At 39.1% G+C, this 25449-nt stretch overlaps 3 protein-coding genes across 8 annotated transcripts in view; 1 reads left to right on the top strand and 2 right to left on the bottom strand.

Annotated features, from left to right (window-relative positions):
* Window positions 1-9195: 9195 nt before the first annotated feature.
* On the bottom strand, window positions 9196-12896 carry LOC139803974 (uncharacterized). Of its 2 annotated transcripts, none has more exons than XM_071760674.1 (2): window positions 11585-12896; window positions 9196-9890 (listed from the first exon to the last, which is right to left on the bottom strand). In XM_071760674.1, the coding sequence occupies exon 1, from the start codon at window positions 12637-12639 to the stop codon at window positions 11956-11958; it is 684 nt and encodes a 227-aa protein (XP_071616775.1). In that variant the 5' UTR covers window positions 12640-12896; the 3' UTR covers window positions 9196-9890; window positions 11585-11955. The 2 variants fall into 2 exon arrangements, with proteins under 2 accessions (XP_071616775.1, XP_071616776.1); XM_071760675.1 differs by having other exon boundaries at window positions 11808-12896.
* Window positions 12897-14773: 1877 nt separating this feature from the next.
* Window positions 14774-25449, bottom strand: part of TXNDC11 (thioredoxin domain containing 11) — a 28564-nt gene continuing 17888 nt past the window's right edge. For 2 of the 5 annotated variants that reach the window (XM_071760672.1, XM_071760673.1), the window contains 4 exons: window positions 23952-24097; window positions 23333-23442; window positions 22231-22311; window positions 18194-19402 (listed from right to left, as the gene is read on the bottom strand). In XM_071760672.1, the coding sequence (XP_071616773.1) occupies window positions 18775-19402; window positions 22231-22311; window positions 23333-23442; window positions 23952-24097 (965 nt within the window). In that variant the 3' untranslated portion in view covers window positions 18194-18774. Of the gene's footprint in view, window positions 14957-15722; window positions 16276-16879; window positions 17179-18193; window positions 19403-22230; window positions 22312-23332; window positions 23443-23951; window positions 24098-25449 lie in introns of those variants that run through there. The other 3 variants (XR_011729240.1, XM_071760671.1, XM_071760669.1) reach the window with 3 other exon arrangements.
* On the top strand, window positions 16067-18745 carry SNN (stannin). The gene has a single exon (XM_071760676.1). It carries the CDS (start codon window positions 16067-16069, stop codon window positions 16328-16330), a length of 264 nt encoding a protein of 87 aa, XP_071616777.1. The 3' UTR covers window positions 16331-18745.

Here is a 25449-nt window from a genome sequence, read left to right as displayed (position 1 = left end):
ACCTCTTCTTGAACTGACTTGTGCACATTGATTTTTTTCTGTGCAATCAATTTAATTTTAAATTGCTTCTAGCAGTTATTTGGTTGCTATAGGAGCTCCACAGTTTCTCTGAGCTATAGGGATGTGCAGTTCATCTACCTACTCAGCTTCTCCTGTTAACCCCATGACATTGAAATCACCTCAGTCAAAATGTATTCATTTCTCCTACTTGCTTTGCCTGCCCTGCTCAAACACTATAAAACCCTCCCATGCACAGTGTTTTTATTATATTCTGGACTTACCCTGGTTTATTTACTGAATTTTCATTTACCTTTGTTTTTCCCTTAGTACATTAGGGGTATAATTAAAACTGCTACTTCAGCCTCTTCATCTTACCAACTTCCTTCAACAACAGTTTTTAATTCTGGTAGTTTTTAACCTATTCAGGCAAAAACTGCTTCAAAGATTATTTTCCGGTTCTCCTACCTGCACTGGATCTTCACTCTCTAAAACCTTTTCTAATCCACCTCACTTCATTTGCAACTCATAATCTCTATTTATATGCTCCTACCTCTTATCTGCTGATGGCTCATCAGTTGCTCAGCAATCTTCACTCTTCACCTCTGCAGCCTGCTGTTTTTCTTTCTTTTGCTCATTGCGGACAGGAAGGCTTCTGCAATGCAATATCATCAAATATTTACATAAAATTCTACCATGTGTCTTTAGAAAGCAGCCAATAGATCTATGTAGTTACTGCTGTTGCATTAGGATCACTGCCTATTATGTTGACCTTTCCTGGTCATCCTCTACTGCCTTGAAGAAGCAGCTGGGGGCAGCCATGAGACTCTCTGTACAGTACACAGGATTCATGCCTGAGCCTCTTGAAGCCACCAGAAAAACAGTAAATCACAAGCACTGGTACTATTAGTTGGTGAATATGTACCAGCTGGGTACAGGTATATTCTCCTTCTCCCCAAAACAAAGGATTATTTATTTTCAGAAACACTTCCCTGACACACATTATCTGTTTTAAAAATAGTATCTCTTTTTAATCTAAACAAAATCTGCATTTTTAATTAAAAATTCAAAATTCTTGCTCAGCACCTTTGCAGAGACAATTCAAATGGTTCCAATATTCCTGTATGTGATTAAGGCCCTAAGTATGTAATATAGAAATAATTATGAAACAAAAGGTCGTACTGTAAGAAGACCAGCTGTACTTGTCAAGTGCAAACAAAAGCATAAAATACATTCCAAGTCCCTAAAAGCTTTTGCAGCCTTCATAGAGAGGCTTCATAGAGAGAAAAATGACTTTTTTCCCATTATTTTCCCCATTCATAAGATTTTTCTATAAACTAAGAAAATTAGTAAACTTCAGACTGTCAGGGAAGAGCATAACAAAAAAAAGCTGTGTGTAGATACACTATTTAGCAGGACATAATAACCCTGTACCTCTTGGTACAGAAGAAATTAATACTAAATTAAATGAGACCTGAATTTGAATAGAATCTCAAACCAGCTTCTCATTCTGCCTTTACAACTAAGTCTAGAGACAACTGATGGTGTTTGAACTCTTCAATGGGACAAATTATGCACAAATTATGCACATAGGGGAATATCTGACTACCAAAGAAGAAGCCAAATCAAGTAAATGCTTAGTAATAAATGTAAATTAATTGACAATATTAGTGCTTGTATATATAAGGCTTGTTGGAGCCTTTTATATGTTCATACAAAGGAGGCAGAGTAATAAGCCAAAATATTTACAGACAGAACATGAGCCATATTGAACTGCCAGTATTTCAATCTTGATTTATTTCCTGTACAAAGGAAAAGAAAGCACAATCCTCATTTCCCCCCTTGAGGCTGACAGCTTACTATTAACTTTAGAATCTTCTAAAATCAGCAATCAAGTGGTTAGTCTAGGACAAAACAAGGAAACATCTGTCAAAATAATAACTGCAATACACACTCTTTGAACTGAATTAGCAAACTTCTGGAAAACTATTGAGTCCACTGCTTCTTGCTGTTCTGCATTCTTCCAAAGGTTCATAATAAGTGAGATTAACCAAAATTTAAGGGTTTGCAGTGGACATACTAACTGGAAATAGGGTGCTTACTGCACAGAGCCTTGGCTAACTGTACCTGAAAGACTCTGGGAAGAGACTTCATAGCAGTAAATTCAGCACACCAGCTGCTGCTTCTTAATGGAAGCAGTTCTATTATCTATCAAGCTATGAAATTCACCTGGATGAACAGAAAAATGACTACCTGCCAGCTTCTGTAAAGAGAGAAGGCATCCACCTACCTATCCCTGCATACTTCTGCAGCTACTACCTTTTGAGAATGGCATTGCAACCCAAAACGTGCATCCATGTACTTTGGCTCTTATCAAATCAGTTTCACTTTGATTTCAAGGTTGTGCAGAAGTGGGTTGTAAAGCTTCATAAACCCAAGTTATAATTACATTTAAATAGGCTATTTATTTTGAAGAAATGCCAAGACCCTGATCTTACACAGTTCTTATCAGCACTAGAACTGTGTGTTGCTCTTGTTTTCCTCCAGCAGTCAGAGTGCAAGTTTAAAATATAAAAAGCAGAAATAAAAATGTTACAATATACAAAGCAAAACTAAAAACTAAAAAAAACCTGAATGCTTGCAGAATTAGAAAGTAAAGACTAACATAAACAGCAAAGAAATTCAAAGACCGGTATTTTTTAGAGAGGAGGGAAATACAATTTATTAGTTTATTTTCACCACAGTTGTTCAAACAGAACAGAAACACAAAGAAGCTGTGAAATACCTGTGTTTCTAAAATGTGCCATGAGATTCAAAATTAATAGTGTCATATTGCTATCATGGGGAATTAACTTGTGTGCTGCTGTGCTTAACAGATGTGGTAGGCTGCTGACATCAAAAGAAGACAGACAGTAAAAACAGCACTGATGTGCTAGATGAAGAATTATTAATTTACGACTCTGCAGCTTTGAACTTCCTGACTCTCTTTGAACTGTCAGCTTTCAAAATACTTGCCAGGGTGCTGCTTTTATTCAGGCTGAACACTCTCTGAACACTGAGTCTAGAAGTGCTTTGACTTCTCTTGGAAATGTGCCTCTTATGGGAGGTGAGGGGACAAAGGAGACCCAGAACTGCTCTAAAGGGTCTATACCAGCCAGGATAATGCCAAAAGGCCACTTCAGACAGTTCTTTTCATCCTAACAAGCCCAGGAAGAAAAGCCAGTTCAGGAGCCTTAAATTAAACTTCTCTATCCTTCCCTTCATGTGAGTAACTGTTTTCTCACACTGCTACTCACTAGCCTGTAGTTGCCTCCAGACCTGGTCCAACCACCTTCTTTTCTCATTTTTAGTTACTTCAGTATATAAATTCTTTGAAGCAGGGACAATATTTACAGCATAATTTGTACAATGCTAAGCTTGCTGGAGTACCAATCTGGTAATGTAATAAGTACTACCTTTTTATACATGATACCTAATACTTGAGATACCAAATTTAACTCTCTTTTAATCCCAATTTTTTTTTTCCACTTAAACAGCTAAAATTTCTTCTTGAAATTGAAATTTCTTAAATATTTAACTTAAAGCATTAATATTATGTCTGTAAAAACCAATTGATTTATCTGTATTTTGCATTTGCACAGTAGCTTACAAACCATTCATTTAGCACTTTTAAGTTTTATTATTTATCTAAGTTTGGATTAATACTCTGTTTGGCTACAGATATATATGTAATTAATTTCCCTAGCAGTAAGTCCCCTGAGTAGCTGCGTGGAATTTCATAGTTAATATGGACAATCAGGGATGTTCATATTGTTTAAACATTATCTACTTCATATGTTGAAAATAATCAGCTGAGGTTTTGGGTATTTTTATAAACAGTTGGCACTTATTTTTTTTCCATCTACAACTTACATGTAAATTTCCATCAGTAGTATAAACCTATCAGAATTTACTCTTTCTACAAGAAAGGTTTTGGTCTAATATCTTCTTTGGGTGATTGCTATGGAAGAAATGCTTAAAATTTAACACAGATTACCATGTCCAAAATTTACATGCAGTGGGAAAATCTTACTAAGACCATTGTATGTTTTGCATATGCAGTGAATTTGCTTTTCCCCCACCTATGATGCATGCTGAAAAACCTATTTACAGAGAGTCACATAACTTACACCAGACACTATCACAGACAAATGGGGATCTGCTTTCAGTATGAGACTCTTCAGGAGAGACATTAGAAAAAGGGTATTTCAGACCATGACATTAATTTACATTTCAGTTTCCTTTTAGAAAATCCCTCATTTTGAATTTTTAACCTGGTTTATCTCTAAACTGCAGCAAAATCTACTAAGCTTGCCAGCACTACTTTCCTGAAGGAAGTAAAAGAAATAATCACTTCAGAAAGGAAAAAAAAGAGCTAGCAGTAGTGCTCTCTGATGAATTGTACCTATGGCTACACAGTTCTGCTGTATTTAATAAAATCATAATGAGAAACAATGTCAACCTGCTTCACTCATTTGGTACTTTCTGACATCATTTTGCTGTCTCCTCCCCAGAGAACAGGGTATTAAAAGATGAATAAGGGCCCTTGATGAATATCAACATATGTGAATCTATTATCTTGAAACAGAAATATTAATTACTAATACATTTCATGCTCACATGCAGAGGGTATTATAAATATCCTGGGTTTTAAAGCTATGAAAATTATATTCCCAAATTAATAATGAATTAATTTTATGTGCTCTAATAGTGAAACATTATGGAAGAGTTAATTGCCACAGAGTAACAAATGACTCTTCTTACATCAGAAAACCATGGCATCACATTCTTATTCCAAATACAAAAAATTTCCATATGCCTCATGATTTAAACTCTGCTTTTGGGCATCTCAATTTTTAGTCAAATATAGCAGTCATTGTTTTATTTGCTTAATTCAGTAAAATGGAAGTCTAGACAAACTAGCACACAGTATATGCACACAAAGCGATATTCATTATGTATTTAAAACCCTTTCTATAATCACTGAGTTACAGTCCCATTTTCCAGAAAATTCAGTAACAAGATCCTGTAGCAATTCTCTCATGTGTAGGCTTGGCAGCTATATAGTTGAATAATTGTATTAGTCTTTCAGATGAGCAAATTAAAACATTTATTTTATAGTAAATTCTGTGTTTCTATTCGACTATTTAACATTGCTAGCAGATGACTAACTGTAGATAATTAATAGCATTGATAACCTTGAACAGCTCTATAGAAATGCAGTATTTATATACTGACACAGACAGCAGCTGTCCATAATGCAGTGGAGCAATTTAAAACCATGTAATTGCCAAATGCACTCCGCATATGCGTAGGTAATATATTTAACTATACTTTTATAAATGGATTTTTAAAGCAAATAGGTACAGGAAACTGTAAATACCAGGAAAGTCATGCATAAAGAAGCTGAGGTTTTGTGTGTTCACAATCATTAACTAAAAATAGACTAGCTAAGGTAAGCAAATATGCAGCTGAGTGAAAAACACTGTACCGAATACACATCTTATTCAGATATTTCCACTCAGCATGAAAAAGCAACATGACATCCAGAAGAGCAACTTGCATGCTAATATTACTAATGTCTACAATAACATATCAGAAGACTTTGATTTCATCAATTTATTTTGGGAAACTTGTTGAGAGACACAGAGAAAAGCTGGTGACTTAGGGATTATTACTATAAAGTTACTTCAGACCACGCATTTGCATGTAATGTAATCTCCTTGGACCCTGAGCAACAGGATGGAACATGGCTGAATGTGACATGAGATGCAGAAGCTGTTGCAATCTGTACATATCAATATACAGTGAGCAGCAGCCACGGCTCAAGATCAACAAGTGCCTTTTTTCTCTAAGGTTAAGGAGGAGTCATCACCGTTAGAAATGTAAAGCAGGAAAAGGGTAAAGCAGGAAAAGGTTGCCAAGTGAACATTGTAGCTCTAAGAAAATAACACATAATTTTCTTGTCAGTGCAACTCAACAATTTATTTTCTCCAAGTCAGGCAATCTGGAAGGTTGATCCATGTTCTCACTCACCACTCTGTTCCCTTTTCTTCCAGTTTATACCTGGCTTCAAAGGACAAAGAGGGACATGTCCTACTTAAACCATTGAGGCTGTTAAATTGCATGATTCTATTGCACAGGTTCTGTTTTTGACATGATGTGGGTTTTAATTAAAGGATATATCTTTGACATATCCCTAAGGATACACCTTTCAGCAGAAACAAACTAATGCTCCATAAGTTTGCACATTTAATTTTCCTGAGCACCTTCACCTAGACAAGCTGATTCTAATGCCAAGAGGGAATGCTTGGAAGCACTTGATACAGCCTGACAATACTGTCAGAAGAGGACTGGGGCTGGAACCACTGCACTCCAAACCCCCATAAGCACACGAGACAGGAGGATGCAGTTAACTGCAGAAGACAAGAAAGCTTGACCATAAAGGACAGCAATAAAAAGGTAGATTCAGTAGGCCTAGGTGTGGAGCACATCCCTATAACTGCCTTGGCTGGCATCTCCCCATCGCAGGATAAATACCTTCTTATTCTTAGCACATCTACACTATGGATATCCACAGGTGACACTCTGGATGTCAGATTTCCTTTACAGGGCTTTTTTGTATTAACATAGGAGTTAGAAACAGGTCTCTCTAAATTGATCTGTTTACATTTCTGCTCAGCATTGTAACAAGGAAGTTGTGTCTAGGAGGCTTTCCAAGAGCTGGAAGCCTGGTCTGAGTGCTGTATTGGGTCTGTGATAATCTGTAATGTCACTTTTTAGAACTGGCTGTTGGAGTCTGCTCTGCTACAAGCTAAAGGTAAAATCACTGGATCCCCTTGTGTATCTATGTAATGCACTGATGTCTTTTCCAAACAATTGAATGGCTCAAGAGCCACATAATACAGATTTTCCAAACAGTTTCTTTTAAGATTTTTAACCTTCTGAACTTGCTGGTCTGTAGATCACACTCATATTCTCTAGTCTTATGACCCACTACCTACAATTCATTCCTGTCATCCATAGAAGTACATTGTATATGTCAGTTACAGCTGCTGATCTTATCTAGTAAATAACATTCCACTAAACATTTAAAAAATAACACATTAGCATTTCAGGCCTTTCTGCATCATGAGAGGCTGGAATATCAACTCCATCAAAACTGTTAATTTAAATTTTTCCTCTATTTCTTCAAGATTCATAGTCAACTAAAACGCATATTTGAAATATACACATGAACACAAATGGGCTGGAGGCATTCTGCACTAATATATATATATTTGTAATCTGAATAAATCACTGAAAAGGAAGTTAGGCTATTAATACAACATATCTGTAGATATGCAGTTTATCTGGCTACAGCAATATCAGCTTCAAAGAACATTTTCAGTTTTGGAATTCTGAAATACAGTTGAAGGAAAAAGTTCAAATATTTCCTACAAAAGTTGCCTTCCAGGGACTAACTGCTGGCTGGGGACCTCACCATAAGGAATACTGCATGGGTTTTCTTTTACAGAAAAAATGCAGTGCTGTTTTGAACTCTTGTGCATTCACCCAGGGGAATATGCAAGGCACTTTGTATTGTAAAAAAGATACCTTGTCAGTAATGCCTAATGACTGGTGGGTAATCCTGCAGTGCAGTCCCTTTATCTGACAGGACTGCACACATGGATGACTTGCAGCAAGATTACCCTAGCATGGTTGCTAAGCAGCAAATGTCGTGCCTAGAAAATATTTGCTGCTGACAGTTACTGTAAACTGTTTTGTAGAGAACAGCTTTACCAGTGCATTAATTCTACTGCAATAAAGGATTTTCTAAACTAGAGCTTTTCAAAACAAAAACATCATTAAAATCAATTTAATACTGAACTTTCAACATGCACAACCTAACCTGAATTTCTCAACAGAAAGATTTATAAAACCAGAATGCTCAAAACTGAGTCAACGTGACAGCCAGGCCACTAAAGAAAAGGCTGTTCTGCTCCTTGCCCACAGATTATAGGCCTGGATCACAGATACTCACAACTCTGCCCTCCTGAACTTAGGAGGGAGTTGACACTGCTCAAATAAGCATTTTAGCTCATGAAACAAGGAGGTAAAATTGTAACTGCAAAACAGTTAAGCACAGATGGACACTTCTTGTTCACTGCTGACTATGCAGGGTTAACACCTTTAATTCCTTTGTGTTCAAACCCCCTCTCCTCTAAGGATTTGCAAGTCTGTAAGTACAGTACAGCACCCCTCTCTCCTTGTACCTTGCTCATCATCTTCAGGCAAAAAAACAGCCTCCCTAGCATGTAACAAATATGTTTAAATACAGCAAAAGATAACGGATTTCTCCTTTTGCATATTTTGAAGTGTTGGAAGTAAACAGGAGATCACTGCAGCAAAAGAAACAGAAGACACTTCTGTGTCAGTATGATGAATATTGCCACTTCTACCTTTCATAATTGCATATAAAGGCTGCTCTTTCAAGAAAGAAGGCAAGGCATGCAAGCAGGAACACCTCTTGTCCCAAGCTAGGTTCTATGCCAAAAAGGGCTTCAGCCTTCAGAAACCTGAAGCTAAGCTTATGGTCAAATGTGTTTTAAACAATCTTCTTTTCCTGGCCTAGACTCACAGTCTGTCACTATGTCATACCACTTACAACACTAATGAGAATTACAGAATTCATCACAGCCATTACCACTGTCACTTGAGAACTATGTTTTGAGGGTTTTCTTTTAAAATCCTCAAAACATATGAGGTGGGTATTCCTAACGGGGGAATTGATGCTGAAGTGAATTGATTCTACTGTTCAGATGCACAGTGAGTCTATTCTCACACCAACCTTCCAAATGCTTTTACAGTTCAAAAGTCAAAATTATTGCAAGGTGCAGCATGGACACAAAAATTGATATATATAACTACAAATGGATATTCAGAACTTCATAGGATAACCAGTGATGTAACTCTGTAATGGTTGCTGAACACTTCAAAATCAAACAACATGCAAATTCTCTTATTCTCAGGCCTATCAATGGCCTTCCTTCTTTTGTCACTGGTTTGCAAACACACCACGTTATCTGAATGTGAAGAAAAATTAAAATATTCATATAAGTGGAACCGGTCTGATAATTTCTTTATGCATCTTTCTTTCCTAGAAAAATTGAAATTACTTCCCTCAATATGGACAAATACTCAGCCTTGGGCCTCGGAGTTTATCCATTTGCTGTCTAATGCACTAAAGCTGCACTATTGCATTATTCTGTAGCTTTAGCTTTGTAGGCATGAAAAAAATACCCCAAGTTTGGATACAGCGAGCCAACATAAACAGACACCTCTCTAATACACCAGAGATCAACCAATATGCTGCGTGTCAAACAGCTGACAGGCAAAAAAACCCCTCAGACTTCCAGCCAACAGCTGGAGCTGTGGAGATCTCAGCTTCATCCATGACAAAAACCAACAGATGTTTTCTCAAGCACAAGTCTATGGGAAACTTCACATCAGAAGAATGCAAGAAGAGCTTCTGGGGCATGTACAGCATGCCTTGGTAGAAGAAGCAAGTCTTGCTTTAGCATTACCACATGCATTTTTAAAAAACTTAAAAAATTCAAATTTGACCTGGACAGAGTCTTCATTAACTTTCATTCCTCTCCATGTGCACAGATGGATTAATAATTTCTGATTCCTTTCTTTCAGGGGAAGTAAGAAAAGATAAAATTTACCTCCTAAATTGCTGGAGAGTTTCAGCTTGGTCCCCTTTTCTCTGTGACACGTGCTCTCCAGTGGGCCTGTCAGTAAAGGTGCAGGCTGTTACTTTCACTTCCTTGAACAGAGACAGTGGCATTTGTCCTCTTTAAAACCCCTCTCTAGACATGCAGAACAGGCATGCCTAAAGAACAGTAAAACCAGACATAAGGAAATGTTCTGTGTGGACTACTCTCTTTCCTGGATACACTTTTTAGGATGCAAAGACAATTTCTGAACACACAGCAAGTAGTACCACAAAACAACAGAAAATTGAGCAGGTATTATAGGTGCAATATGTAGCTGTTGCATATTTGTTCTTTCCAAGTAGGAATGGACAAAGCAAGTTTTTATTTTACTAGTTACCAATTCAGAAGTAACACGAGGTATGTCCTCAAAATTCTTCTGCAGATAATTTCCAGGGAAGGCAATAAGCATATGCTGAAGAGCATTTTGCTTGATTGCTTTAATTGAATCTGTCAGTATGCTTCACAAGCTCCTGGTGGATTTTTTTCTACACTGTGATGATCAGAGGCCACTAGAGCCTTCTCCCTGCTGTTAACCTTAGGTATTCATAGGTGAAGGTGGAAAAACGAAAGTTGTTAAGCAATTCTGATGGTTTAATGGCCCTGTACATTCTCCACCTAAGACTGGAAACTTTCCATCCTATAAGCCTGTGAAGGTCAAGCAGCCCATTTGTAAAGATAAACTGCTGTGAATGAACTTGCTTTTTTCTCTGCAACTGACTAAGCAGGAGTTATAAAATCACTATTAAAAAGTTTCTCAAATGAAAAAGGGTTTTCAAATTATGCCAGTAGAGATTGCTGGTCTTCTCTAAAGACTACTTGCTCTATTACTGGATGGCTTTGACCAGTCAGCTCTGTTGTAATTGCTTTTGTGCTGTTTGTACAAAAGGGCATGAGCCTTCTCACTACACCCATGGTTACATAAGTAAAATAGGCACCTCTGTAAAGATTAAGATATCTAAATGGGATTTAGACATCTTATTAAAATATTGCCCCAAAGCTAACTTCTGTATCTGTTCACTTGACAGAGGGATAAGTTACTGCCACAGCCAATATTGCTTTGCCAGGCAATTCAGACCATTAGTTACTAACAGTGAAAGTAACCCAGTGTCAATGCCTGGTGTTCCACTTCCTTTCAAAAACAATTCTGAACTTCTAAAGATGTGTTTAGTAGTACTTTATCATCTCTTCTACAATGGCTGATGCATAAAGACAACAGAAACTGATATTGTGATATATTCGTGAGATCTAAAGCTTAAACAAAATGTTAATTCTACATTAAACAATAACTTCTCTAAAATGGTCTTTATTGGCCATGGTATCTCAGGTATTCCATGCCACCATATATTTGTGATTAAACCAAACTACAAGATGGTGTACTTAGGCCAGTCTGTACTATGAGACAGCTTCTCTGCTAATGCTGCAAACTGGCTGGGTAGGATTCAGGAGCAGTCCTGTTACTTGTCATCTTAGGAAAACCTCCTGAGACACCAAAATGTGTGAGTGGGGTTGTTTCAGCTTCCTGGCAAAGGATGACTTGTGTCTGGATGGCTTCAAGAGCAAGCAGGGGAGGTGAGGCATCCTTCTGTGTACTGGGTCATGTTTAGCTTATTGCTGCGTAAGAATGGAAACAGACATTGCACCTAGGACTGGACACTTTGTTAAAGCAAGGAAAAATTACTTTTACTACTTAGAAGACTGTGCATGATATAAACCAGCATCTATATTGTAAAACAGTATTTGTGTAAGACACAGTGACTTCTGACCTTGATCCTCTGTCAGTCTTTTACCTCAGAACTCCATTTGCCATAAATCTCTTAAGAAGAACCTCAACAAGCAGGGGGCTGTTCTGTTGGCTACTAGATCACATCAGAGGACTTGCATCTGTCATCTTTTCCCTCTCTGGCAACAGTATTGACCGGCTTCAGCTGAAGAAACCATTGAGCCATTTCCTAATGCATTTAAATAGTTACTGCATCACCAGGAACCTATTTCTAAATATAAAGGACACACCGTGACTGCGACCATCCTAGGCCACTGCGAGATGGATGACAGCGACAGTCAGGGGCCTGTCTCACCGAGCCCCCAGCAGGAAGGCCCGGCCTGGGCCGGCCGGTGGCTCTCAGTGCTCACCGAGCACCACGGCGGCTCCGGGACGGCCTCAGCGGGTCCGGCGTTCTTGTATTGCTGCATGGAGAACAGCAGAGACTGGGAGAGGAGCGCTGAGGCAGAAACAGACACCTCTGGCACCCTCAGTCCCTTCGCAGAGGTGTTTGCGGGGCTGCCCAGAGCGGGCGACGTCTTCCCCCCCTGCAGCTGCTCCCTCAGGCCCTCGCCTCACCGCCGGGCAGGGCTGAAGCGGCCAGGGCAGCGGCAGCAAGGGGCGCGCACCCTGAGGGCAGCCTTTACGCTCAACTTCGTCATCCTCGAGCCCTGCTGAATGGCTTCCCACAACCCACCAAACACTCCGGGGCCAGAGCAGCCGCCTGTCACCGCTATCACAGAAGGGAGATGAGAAGAGAGGAGGGCAGGGCCGAGCTGCCGCCGCAGCTCCGCCCATCAGCTCTTGCCCAGCCCGCCGGGCGCCGATTGGCCGCCGCCCGGGGCCGTCCGGCCCCCGATATAAGGAAGGAGCCCTCAGCCCCGCCGTGGCGTCGGGAACGAGTGTGCGGGACCGTAATAGACTGTGAGTGCCTGGAGCGGGTGGCACGGGGGGGATCGGTCCCGGCAGGAGGGTGGGGGAGGCTCGGCTGGGCGCCCTTCGGAGCCCGAGAGCGCGGGTGCGGGTCGGGCCCGCCGTGCTGGGAGCCGGGGCGGTGGTCGGAGAGGCGGTCGTAGGTCGCATCTCGGGGAGGGTCCTGGGCAGGGGCTGGAGCCTCGGGAACAGCGGAGAGGCGGCCTAATTGTGCGTTTGTGTGCGTGTGTGTCCCAAGGCCCGGCCCGCCCCTTCCCGGGCGCCGCCGCGGTGGAGGCGGCCTCTGCCTTTGTGTCTCCCGCGGCCCGGCGGGAGGGGTCCGTGGCCGAGCATCGGTGGGCTCCGCTCCGGCCCTGCGATACTTCCGAGCGGGCCTGGCCACCCCGCTGGCCTCGGACCGGTCTCTAGGGCTGTCCTGGTGGACCCGGCCCGGGCGATGGCTCTGCCCCGTCCTCCTGAACGGCCCCCGCCACTCGTTGGGGGCTCGGCCCCCTTCTCCCGGCGCAGCTGCAGCTGCTGTGCTGCAGTCACAAGGCGATGCCTCACGCCTTGTCAGCGGCAGCGCGGGCGGGCGCGGGCCCTTCCCGGCTCCTCTCTGCCGGCGGGGCTCGTTCCTGCCTCTCGGTGCCGCAAGCTGGGAGCGAGAAGTTCGGTACGTGCTTGTAGGTCCAGATTGGCCGTAGTGTTGACAGTCTTGGGAGTTACTGGGCGATGAGTGACTCAAAATGTATCTTGCGCCTTCCTGTGAGCAGCCGCAGTGTACCGTGCTCTCTGGCTCTTCCTTTTCCGGACAGAAAGGCAGGTGTAGGCATCTGTCCTTAGATGTTGCTTTTGAATAGACCTGAGGAACTCGGAGCAACTTCTAAAACTTTTTGGCCTTAATTAGCAAGCAGATGAAACAGTATTGGATCCTCTTTCCCTGACCTCCTGTGCCAGAAGCTAATGGTTAGATGTCATTATGTAACTGGAAAGCCAAGAGCAAAACGGACTCGGGATGCAGAACATCTAGAGACCACTGTGATCCCTCTCCACAGGGGAGGAGTGAAGAAGACTTGCCAGACAAGATCCAAAACCAGTGTGACCTTCACTTTTCCAATAAGCTGATTCTGAAACTGAGGAGAGGACTCCAAGTCAGAGCTCTTGGTGCAGGTATGTGACTTTTTGAGTACTAGTCTGAAGACTTGAGCCAAGTATAAAAACTGCTTAAGTATCAGAAACGTATGGGTGCTATTTAGCTGCTGTTAGACGAAGCAAAGCCATTATAAAAACCCAAACCACACATTTGGAGAACTTCCTTGAATGTGTGAACAAAAAAAGTTGGGTTTTTTTGCTTTTTTTTAATCAGCAAACTTAATGTTGCAGTCTCAGCAATTTTTCTAAAATTTTAAGATACTTAAGATTTTAAATATCTCAAGCAAAGATCATCTCCAGTTGTTAAATCTATCCTTTTTTTTCAAAGGGTTTGTGTGAATTTAAGCTACGACAAAGTATATACACAGCATGTTACTTTTGATAAGGGGATGTCAGAAATGACCCTATCAGAAATGACAGACCTTTGACTGGAGCTCCATGTGGATTTGATACTGACAAATACAAATCTGGTGTGCAGCAGATGGTTTTCCAGCCATGCAGTTGCCTCTGAAGCAAATGCAGTCTTAATTCTAGAAACCCGCTGGTTCTGCCTGAGGCAGTTACAGTATAAACCTATTCCACTTGCAATGCAACCGAGGTGGTCTGCCTACTCTTAAAATTGTGTTGCTGTGACTGCTTCATCTTTCTGTTTCCTGTAAAATACAAACTGTATGGTTTACTTTGTTGTAAAGCTTGAGAAGTCATTTTTGATTGAGTATAAGGTTCTACTACACCTCATGTGGAAATAATTGGTGTTCCAGCCAATGCTGTTAGGTATCATTTTCATTCTAGTGTTTCTAGCAGTTGCTTGAATGCTAAGTTTTCCATAACTAGTTAGCCACAGAAAAGCTGCATACCTTAGATAGCTGATATAGTCTATTCCTTTGAAGTCTGGCAGAGGGCAGCATTTGCAATGCTGGTTTCCAGGATCAAAAGCTATTGTCTAGGTGATAACCTTACATTAGAACTAAACAGTTATTATGTACTGCACCAAATGGCTGTAAAGAAACAGTGCTGGTAGGTTGTCATTGCTGCTAGCAATGTAGGTTGTCATTGCTGCTAGCAATGTAGGTTGTCATTGCTGCTAGCAATTGTGCCATCAGTGTAAGAGGGCTTAATGTGAGGGCTTTTAGTCACCACATGACAGCTGAAATGCAGTTGTTTTGCACTTGCAGCTGACTTTAGAACCACTAGGGACTGTATCTCTTGTACCTGGAATTGTACTACTGAGCCCTAACCTGATTCCTGCAGCAGTGCAGAGGTTAGATATATTCCTGGGTAGGACTGGCTCAGGTCTCTTCTGAGGTCTTCCATGAATTTCTGTCTCATTAAAGAGCTAGAGTATTAAGGAAAATAAAAATATAATTAATATCTTATGTCCCAGTTGAAGAGGAGAAACAAAGCATACCAACTTTGTAAACAGTAACTCTGGATAAATTCCTCATGACTCCTTAAATGGTGCTGTGAATATGGAAGTAGCAAAGACATTGCCTATACATCTCTGTCTTTGCCAAAACTCAAAGAAAGGAAAAACAAGGGAAGTCTTGGAGCCATTTTCCTGCCTGCTTCCATTTCATCTGCAGTCCTGACACACTACCTTGGTTTTGTGATTTGAAAGCCACTAAGAGGAACAGAAGCTTTAAGTAATGATCTTCCCTTTGTGTTTTGTTAGTCTCAAATATATGCATTTTTCATAAACAGGTCAAGCTATGAAGCAACATCTGTTCTTTTTATCATCACAGTGAATAAACAGTTAACTACCATGTAGTCAGCCCTTCTAAACAGACCATTGCTGTGGACAGGCTTAGAGTAGTTCATTATTTTTGCAGTTATCTTACCAATCCTGGAACTGTTAGCATCTAACAAGGATGTTTGTAAAATAAATTTTAAAAAGGACTAGACTTCTGATTCTTAAATGCACTGTTTCTATAGGATTCCCTTAGGAAAACTAAAGGCAGCAATTAAGCTTTTCATGGATTTGGGAACTCACCTTTGATGTTGCATCAAAGTACCAGTTTAAATCTTTATATTAAACTTGTAACTTCCATACAGTCTGTGTTTATATCTTGTCTCATCTTCTGTTGTCCTATTAAAATTCTTACCTCTTTGAAAGCTGACCATGTGCTACGTTGACAAGCATGTCAGGTTTAGCTTTCACTTGTGTTATCTTGTAGAAACCTGACCTGCACCTTCAAAGGCAGGTTCTTCAAGAAATAGCTTGAAATGAGTAAGAATAGTGCAAGAAGCTCACAGCAGTGAATTCAAGAGGGTCAAGTCCCATTTTGAAGGATACAAACCATTAATATAATACTGCTGAGTACGGTAAAACTGCCCAACTTCATGAAGTGTCTATTTTTTCCCCTGCAGGAGTTTGAAGATGCAGCAAGCCTGATCCTGAGGACAGAATACTCTCATTAAAGAAGTCAGACAATCTGAAATAGTGGCCATGTCTATTATGGATCACAGCCCCACCACTGGAGTGGTGACTGTTATTGTTATCTTGATTGCTATTGCGGCTCTTGGTGCCTTGATACTGGGCTGCTGGTGTTATCTGCGTCTGCAGAGGATCAGCCAGTCTGAAGATGAGGAAAGCATTGTGGGTGAAGGAGAAACAAAAGAGCCATTCCTTCTGGTGCAGTACTCTGCTAAAGGACCCTGTGTAGAGAGGAAAACTAAGCTAACTCCGAATGGCACAGAAGTACACAGCTAACCTGGAACAACACCTGTGTATGAACTACACTTGTGATGTGTGTAACCCACAGATGAATCTCAATACTGTGAAGACCCTGGTTACATGCACACTACTCATCAGAAAACACTGATGAGGATTAAGCTTTGTTTGCAACTGCATGCACTGAGAAGTTGCACTTTGCACCTAATTCCTCTTGGACAGGAACTGACTCACCTGGTGCAATGTCCATTGCCGGCAATGGACACAGGGATATAGTGGTGTGAAGAGACTACTAGCATTATTTGTGACTTGAATGTTTAGCTGAGCCTATTTTGATGGATCTACTACTGTAATATGAACTATTTCACAGCTGTGAACTGTAAATAGGCTGCCAAAAGCTTTTTGCTCTGTGTTCCACAGTATATAGGAAAAACGTGATGCAACTGTATGTAACATGCAAGTGTACTCCTGAATCACAAGATGGGATTCCAGGCTTCCAAAACCAAATCCGCAGTTAAAGCTTGTTTCTGATGCTAACGTGAGTGGGCAGCCATAAAGTCAGACTCCTACTCTTTTAAGCTTCTTGGGAGTGATGCAATTAAGTTCTTCATAAAGAAAGTATAAGCTTTCAGTAACATGTTGAGGGAGGAAACACAGGAGTACAAGAAATGAAGCAATTTCCTTTAGTTGCAGTTAGGATAAGGTTTTGGCTGCTAGAACCAAGTTCTCTAACTATGTAGCTACTGCAAGGAAACTGCCGTATTGATGGATTACAACCTGGGAATTAATGATGGATACTGAACCCTAAGGGATAGTCCAGAAAGTTTCCAGGAGTTTGAAATGGCAGTAGAGCAGGCTCTTTTCTTCTCTAGGTCTGCATGCTGAAACTGCAGAAGTGTTACTTATTAAAACTGGCTTAAGTGCAACTATTATGAATTTTTCCTACAACCCCTGTTTGTGTACTTAGCAATTAGGGTATGTGTTAACAGCCTGCTGTAAAAAAGGCATTTTAGTCAACAGATAGTCAACTACAGAATTCAGTTAATGAGTCTTGTAGATAACTCTTGGTTTAACTGTGCTAGTACAAGTTTGTCTTTCCTACAAAATCAGATGTGGATATGGAGAAGGGAGATGATTGGTCAGTTTTTAAGTTTTCAGATAGCAACGGGAAAGTCCTTAAAAGGACATCCTTTCCATGTCCTGCTCTGTGCTACACTTCAGCTATAGGACTGTAAAAGATGTGTTAAATGGGGAGCTCTGGGCCTTAAGGGGTTGGGGTGGGGAGAGGGAGCAGGAAAGGAATAAGGAACAGCACTGAGTCACCAATGGAAGCTTACATATTCTAAAACTTAAGATAGGTACATATGCCTTGAGGCCACTGACCCATTTTATACAACTTAATACACAGCATCCTTTGCCTTCTGAAATTTTTAAGCACTTAAATTGCCTAGGAGGAAAAAAGCTACTGTAAATCTGCTTCCTCAGATAAGTTACAAATAATGAAGTCCAAGTTCTTCAGCTTTATAGGAAGCATTAGACTTGCTTCTTGTTCCTGTACATACACATAACTAAGTAATACAGGCCTAGCATGCTTGCTTGAAAATTTTAATTATATGCAAGACAACAATGGCCTGGACAAGAAGCCTCGTTCCTTTCTTCTACACAAAGATGTTAACTTGCAATTTTAGTGCTACATTTGCCTTTTTATTGGATGCTATAATTTGAAGCTAAATTAATGGAAAAAGCTCTTGCTGTTGCCTCCTGAGTACAATATGGGGTACAGCTGATAGAGGGCTGTTCTTAATCTGGCACATGCTTTTTAAAGATACTAGTATAGGCAGACCCCTACACTTTAAATGCTGTATTCTAGACCACTTACAAATCAAGAAGTAAAAGAGTGAATTCAGTTAAGACTCTTTAGTTTTCAGCAGAAAACAGTTCACACATGGCTCTTACACGTTTCAAGACAGTCAGATAACTGGTATACAAAAGTGATACAAAGTGCTGAAGTTCTAGAACAGAATAGTTGTAGCAAGATGACTTTGTCCATTCAAGTTTACTGATTACACAGATGAAGTATCTCTATTTTAATGCAGCAAAAAGAATGCACTGTGAAGGGCAAACTTCAGAAATTATGGAAAAGTATAAATCAAAGGTCTAATTTCTCCTGTAACAGAGAGCCAGTGAAAAATAACTGGTCCTTAGTCAGAGGTGCTTCAAACTGCTGCCCCTAAAAATCAGCATCTTTTATTTATATGGATAGGTGTTTGCAAGTTAGTGCAATAGTAAAGTGCAGGAAGTGTTTTTCATTCTCCTCTTCTCTTTAGACGTGGGCATTAATAAGTTGTTCAAGTATACAAAAATATTCCGTTTGATTTTTTTTTTAGAACATGTGGGGGAAGATGTCTTTATTTGCAATTAATTTCAATAAAATTTGCATAAATACCTACCCAATACTGTATCATTTGACTTTGTGTATGCAATCATTCTGTCCTGTTTCCACTACTGTGCTCTGTCTCTGTGGTATCAGTATTATGAATCCTTTTTTCCTCTGATGTGGCAGTAGCTGCTGAAACCAATACATCATTATCTTCAGAAAGTGTTTGCTCTGACTGAAGGGATTCTTTAATTTCATCTTTGCTCTGTAGCTTTCCTTCCCTCGCTGCCACTAGGATTCTCAGTAAAGTATTCTCTTTAAGGAGGTTTTCTGATGCATCAGCTAATTCTTGAAGCTTTTCAGCCATTTCTAGTAATTCTTGATTCTTCTGGTCATATGTGGCCTGTAACTGCTCACTATGGAGCTGCAGAGTCTTGTGCTGCTTTTCCAGTGTGTGTTTTTGCTGCTGTAGTCTATGTTCCTCTCTCCTAGCTTCAGTAAGCTGTGCTTCAAGCTGCTCATGGGCCTGATGAAGGGCATTGATTTCTGATCTTAACTTCTGGATTTCTCTCTCTAAGTGGGAGATGTGTCCTTGCTGTAGAATTCTCTCTTTATGTAGGCATTCTTTGGTACAGGGCTCTGATGAAGACAGACTTGAGTGATGTAAAATAAATTTAAGGAGATTAGGAAGGTTAACTGAGAAGTCTTCAGGGAACTTCACACTTTGTTCCTTCCTAGAAAGACACAACAAGTTAATACTCAAATAGGTGAGAAATGATCTGCTGTTCAACTTGATATCTTGATTTTTTTTTTTAATCAAGAACGGTTAATACAGTGGCTAAGAGAAACTCAAACTCGTATGATAAGGATGGAGCACCCAGTATTTTCTTTTAATGAACCCTTTAACTATTCCAGTCTAGGTGCTGTAAGCATATCTGCACTGGATTGGTATTTATCTGGTATAAAAATTTGAATTGAATTTCAGGAAACAAGTTTTATTTCTAAAAAGCATCCAAACTACAGCTTATGAGCTTGAAATACATAGGGCAGCATCCCTGTTTAGCAGGTGTGATCTGAATGCACTGACAAGCTGAAAGAGAGCACTTAAGTGTTATTAATTCTACATACATTGTTAGAAATGAAGTCCAGATGTATAAAGCTACCTGATGGTAAATGTGTATTGTAGGCCTGTCTATGTTATGCTGGAAAAAAGTAGCTTAATGTGCTCCAACATCAGGAGGGAACTGCAAGGAGCAGAAAAGGACAGTTTGCTTTTAAACAGTAAGCAGTCGTGTCAATCAGAAGCAAGGGCCTTTTGCTGTTAAAAACCCTAATCCTTTTACTTGTTCTTCTTTATGTCTCTAAGGTGATCAAGGAAGCAAACCTGACAAGTTGTGTTTTAGAAGTTTTGAGGGTTTTTTCTACCCTGAAGGTCATTTCATGGCTGTGAATACTAAGTCCAGCATATGAAGAGGTAGCCCCATTGCTTTCTGCAACAAACCCAACTCTTAACCTGACAAAAGAGTTCAATATGCTTGAAGACCAATAAGTAGCAAATTGCTACTCAAGACTACTAAACACCAAAAGACACCTACAACCTCTAGCTGTGTCAAATATTAAAATGATTGCCCTTTCTGGACACTTAGCACACTTCTAACATGGGAGGCTAAACTGTCCTCTGAGAACTAGACAGGAACTAAGTCTTAACCTTCTCTTTCTGAACCAATTACATCTTCAGCCTTTCACTCAGTGTGTTCCAGTACAAACATGAGTCTGCTACTTTCCTGACTACTAGAGTAAAACAGCCTGAAGTATAAATAATTCAACTGGGAAGCCAGCTAGTATTTTATCATTTAATATCCTCTTTAGCCTTCCCTAGTAAGAAGCCCTTTGGCTGCCACATTCATGGTATGTGGTGTACATTCAGATGTGGGTTAATTATACAATTCAGAGAATGAACATAGGATAGATCCAAACTGTTATCCCAAAGCAAGACAGTCAGATTCAAGGGCAATGCCTGATGCCTAAAAGTTTACCACTGCTGCTCCTGTACAACACACACCATGGAAAACAACAGTGTCCCCACATGTATGCCATTATATTTGAGTTGGTTATCCTGTGCCTCTGGAACAGGGGAGTTAGTCAGTTACCAGCCACAGGTGTCTCAAAAATACTTGCTGTGAAATCTAATCATTAGTTTATGAGATGTGCCCATATGCTAATTTCGTTTATTGGGGACTACTTATTGTATTTCAGATAAAAGTCAGATACCATATTTCATCAGTAACTCAAGAACTTCAGCCACACCAGGCTAGTGTTCATAAAAATTAAGCTATTTCTGGACACATAAGCAACATGATTTTTCTTCCCCTGCAGACTTCTGGTTATCAACCAAGTTACTCTTGTAATTACCATCATTATCATCGTTCACCCACTCATGAATCAGTTCCCTTCCTCCAATTTGGCTTTCTTTCATTATCCCAGGAATTATTCTTAATCCTAGTTGTCTCCTTGAAACTACACTTCCCTGTCCTGCACTCTTATTTCTTGGCTTTCTTTGAGCTCTTGCTTGCTGTATACAGTTTCACTTCAACAGCACATACACCTTGTTCTACTGCTAATCTCCTCTGGATAGATTTCTCTGCAGGTGTAAAATTGCTACTGAAGCTTCATTTGTTTTCTGTTGTAAAGAAACAATGGCTTCTAGGTTGCCAAAAATCTGCTTTGTTTGTCATGTGATTAAGTACAGCACTTGTTACTGAGTCAGAATTAAAACAAAAAAATTTCAGCAATATACACAAATTTCGATGATGTAATTCTATAATACCTGTAGAAGCAGTTATCTGCTTTTTTTTTAAATAAAGTTACTGCTAAAAAAAATTAGTATTAAGGACACTAATGACAAAATATCTGTGACATTTCAATTAAAAAATTAGAACACTGAAAAAAAAGTATTTATGTCCAAGTGAAATAGTGAAGTGTTGGTTTAAGGAAGTAAAAAGATATTTCAATGACCACAGTGTAAATTTACACAGGATGTTCTGACATGAATTAACTTTACTTTCAACCATGACTTCTGATTGACACTACTAAACTATGGGTAAACCATAGTTTAAAAAAAAAAAACAAAAAAACAAACTTAAACTTAAAAAAACCCACTCCAGTAGAACAGTTTAAAAAAAACCCTTTTGCCCCTCCTGTAGTCACTCATTAATTTTTTGCACAATGCCAAAACATTAATTTTAAATGCAACCAAATAACAAGGAACATTAACTGAAGATTAGTAATACTGCTATTCATAAATAGACTTACAGTTTATAGACCTTTGCAGAGAACATTCACTAGCTGCATGCCATCAGCTATCCATGTCTGTTGGGGTTTTTCTGCTGTTTTTTTCTTGGATTTTTTGATTATTTTTTTTTAATTAGATTATGCTTGAAGTAAGAATGCATACATGGAAATGAGTTACTGTTTGGGTTTTTTCCCTCTACTAAGTCATGTAACCAGGTAATAACTTAGTAAAATTAAAATTAGAAACCCACAGAGAAAAGAATCACTATACCTCTGATGAGGAAAAAATAAAATAGTTGGGAGACGGTCTGTCATAAATTCCCATGGAAGATCATTTCGAGTGGTATCAATTCTGTTAAGAAAAGACAGACTGATGAAGATACCAGGTAAATGAACAATCTTTTTTTCTAGTAAAACACCATTTTAGGGACTGAGAAGAAGGGAAAAAAAGTATCTGAAATCGTGTCTAAATGTGTTGTGTCAAAAATATGTTGTGAATAAGTCAGCAGAAGTAATTACCCATATCCATTATGATTAATCTCAGTTTAAAAAGGATCTGTAGGATTTTTTTTTTCTAGAAAAATAGGTACAGTATTCCACTCAGCAAGTAAATTGCACAGTCACTTATGTACATATCTTCATCACGTACACACCCTTCCTTCTCTGGAACAGGCTACCTATCAGTGTCAGTGCTGTAACTGAATTTTTTTCTGTTCATTGATTTGTTCCTCAAGTACAACTCAGTATTTTCTCATGTAGTTTTGTGACTGAATTGCTTTGCTTCTTCCAAAGAAAAGCACATTCTTCAAGGCACAATTTTATCTCAAGCTCCATGCAGAAAAGGACTCAATGCTTAGTGAATTAAACAGCTGTTAAATTGCTTACTATGATTTCCTTTGGTTTTTTTTCCCCTCTTTTTTTCATCTTCCCCCATCCCCAGTGGGAATGGAGGGGTCAAGTGAGCAAGTGGTTGTGTGCTGCTTAGCTGCCCACCAGGGTTAAGCCACAAGAAAATGTATTTTGCTCATCTCAGTTTCTCAAATGGAGTACTACAGGATATAAATTACCAGACAGAAGGGTAAAAATTAATTTCTGCTGATGTTCTATTGATTCACTTTCTAAAATTAGGCAGCTTCAAGATTAATTCTTCTGTTTAAAAGAGTAATTTTAATTAATGTATGTAACTACTTCAGTGCAATTGAAACCCACCAAATTTATACTGAGGAAAACAAAATTATGCAGAGAAGTGAATCAGATGACATTCACAGCTACTACTGCAAGATTGTAAAGGGAAAAAAAGTAATTATTTTCAAAACTGATGACCCTGATGAACTTAAATTATTCTAGAGAGCTAACATTTTAATCTTTTTTACCTTGCCACAGTGAAATTATCTGGAGGCAAAAGCCGAGCAAGTTGAATAAAGATGTGATTAAGAGAAGCACAGAATCCACACCACTGTGCATAATAGAGCAGCAAGACATTCTGGAAAATGAAAAGGAGAAGAGTTTGATCATCTGTTGCACTGAATCTACAGTAAAGGAGGACTAGTCTACAATATTTAAAACTTGGAACCCTTAAAATGTGAAAGTATATCCTAATGTTATTAAACTATTACAAGCTATTTACTGTTACCCTCTGTCTCTTTTTAAAAAATTAAGAAGATCTGTATTTAAAACACACAGGAAAAAACCGACACACCCTCTACCCAAAAAAGCAACCCCCTAAAAATCCAACAAACCTTGAACTGTGCCAGAAACCTGTCAGGTTATCAGTTCCACTGACTTTTTGGTTCTTGTAATGCCAGATGTTCTTCTGCAGATTTACTTGAATCACATTATTCCAAACAGACTTTTTTAAAAAGAAACCTTTACGTTTTTATTACACAATGTTACCAATAAGTTAAGCACAATAATGTAAAAAATTAATGAGACCCCCACCCCTCAAAAGTCAGAGGAATGATTTGCAATAAACTTTTGATGATGTGTATGTACCTTTTCACTTAAGAACACAGTATCATGAAAGGTATTACTCGTCACTTCAGTTATTACACGCTGTTCATGAAAATGGATTGAAGGGTCATCAACAAGATGCCTTTTCAAGGGACTGTAGAGAATGCTGAAATTTTTTATGAAGTTCTCTGAAATTAAATTGATACATAAAGTTATTTCTTTTTTTTGGTCAGGTTTTACTTTGTCATTCAGAAGAATAAAAATATAATATTAAAAACACTAAAAAATAATTCCTTGATCAAACAGAAGCATCTTGTGCTGGCATTTCCAGTCCAAAACCCAGATGCAAGTTAACACTGGTATGTTTATACAAACATACAAAATAACAGATCAGTAAGTTTATCTCTGAAATGCAAACAGAGTACATTTAATTTTATATTTACTATTCAGTCTCTTTTTTTTCTCTTTTTAGATCTTAAGATTTGTAATATCTATGCATGATAAAGTAGTAACTGAAAGGAGGGGCCACTTAAAAGCCATAAGCCTGAATTTTTAGAAACCATCTGTAAAAACTGAAAACTTAACTGTTAAATGTACAAAAAACCCAAACATGAATCACAGTGACTCCTTTACAAAATATGTGGAAGGAAAAATATTTCCAGAAGTTCCGATATTAAAATACTGAGTGTTACTCAGCAGAGAAACCCTCACCGTGCTCAGGAAATCTCGTGACGTGAAAGAAGTACAAGACAGAAAGTACTGGGAGCAGAAAAGGGAAGGAAATGTGTTATCTCCTCACTCTGATCTTAATTTTTCCTCTTCTGACCATCCTCTTATGGTCACTGGGCTTTTTGTTTCCAGAGTGTTTTTCTGGATGGCTGGGGAGGAGGCAGGGTACAGGACTGGGTGGGATTTTTAATAAGAACATGGCTATTTGTTCTATATTGTACATACTTTTGTACTTAGAGATTTATGGCACAAAAGGAAATGTAATTTATGCTAGAAGAATTACACTGACATTCCTTCTTGAACAATTTATTTTAATTCTGCATTCAGCAGAATCTACTTGCATATATACTACTTACACTGCTAACACTAAAACCCCTGCATTTTCTGAAGGTGGACTCAGTTTTGCACATCATTACAACAGGTAAATGCATGTGGTTAGGCATGTTATCCAAGTCCTTGTGAATGAATCAGAACTGCAATTGTTGGGTTGGCTGGGTTTTGGTATTTTTTTTTCTCTCCTCAAATTCAGCTAATTTAAAACTATTTGTAAGTTGGTTTCCAATGGGAGGGTAGTATCTGATGAAATTCTGGGATATTTTAATACACAGAATAGCTGAAAAGACACCAACACCACCATTAATATACAACATCTTTTGTAATATCAAATGTGTTAAATGCATAGATATTTTTTTCCTCAAAAGTAAATTAGTTTAGGTTTTACAAATTCCTTCAATGCATTGGGCAGTCAAGATTCACACATTTTAATGTTTACTTCCTTTAAATTATGCCAAATTATTTTTGGCATATGAAA

The sequence above is a fragment of the Heliangelus exortis genome, chromosome 17 (assembly GCF_036169615.1).
Source record: "Heliangelus exortis chromosome 17, bHelExo1.hap1, whole genome shotgun sequence".
Lineage (NCBI taxonomy): Eukaryota > Metazoa > Chordata > Aves > Apodiformes > Trochilidae > Heliangelus > Heliangelus exortis.
This window is presented reverse-complemented; position numbering and strand designations above follow the sequence as displayed.

What these genes read in the sequence shown, in the direction of transcription:
- LOC139803974 (XM_071760674.1), bottom strand. Translation starts at nt 12,639, where the DNA reads ATGCGACCTACGACCGCCTCTCCGACCACCGCCCCGGCTCCCAGCACG.
- SNN (XM_071760676.1), top strand. Translation starts at nt 16,067, where the DNA reads ATGTCTATTATGGATCACAGCCCCACCACTGGAGTGGTGACTGTTATT.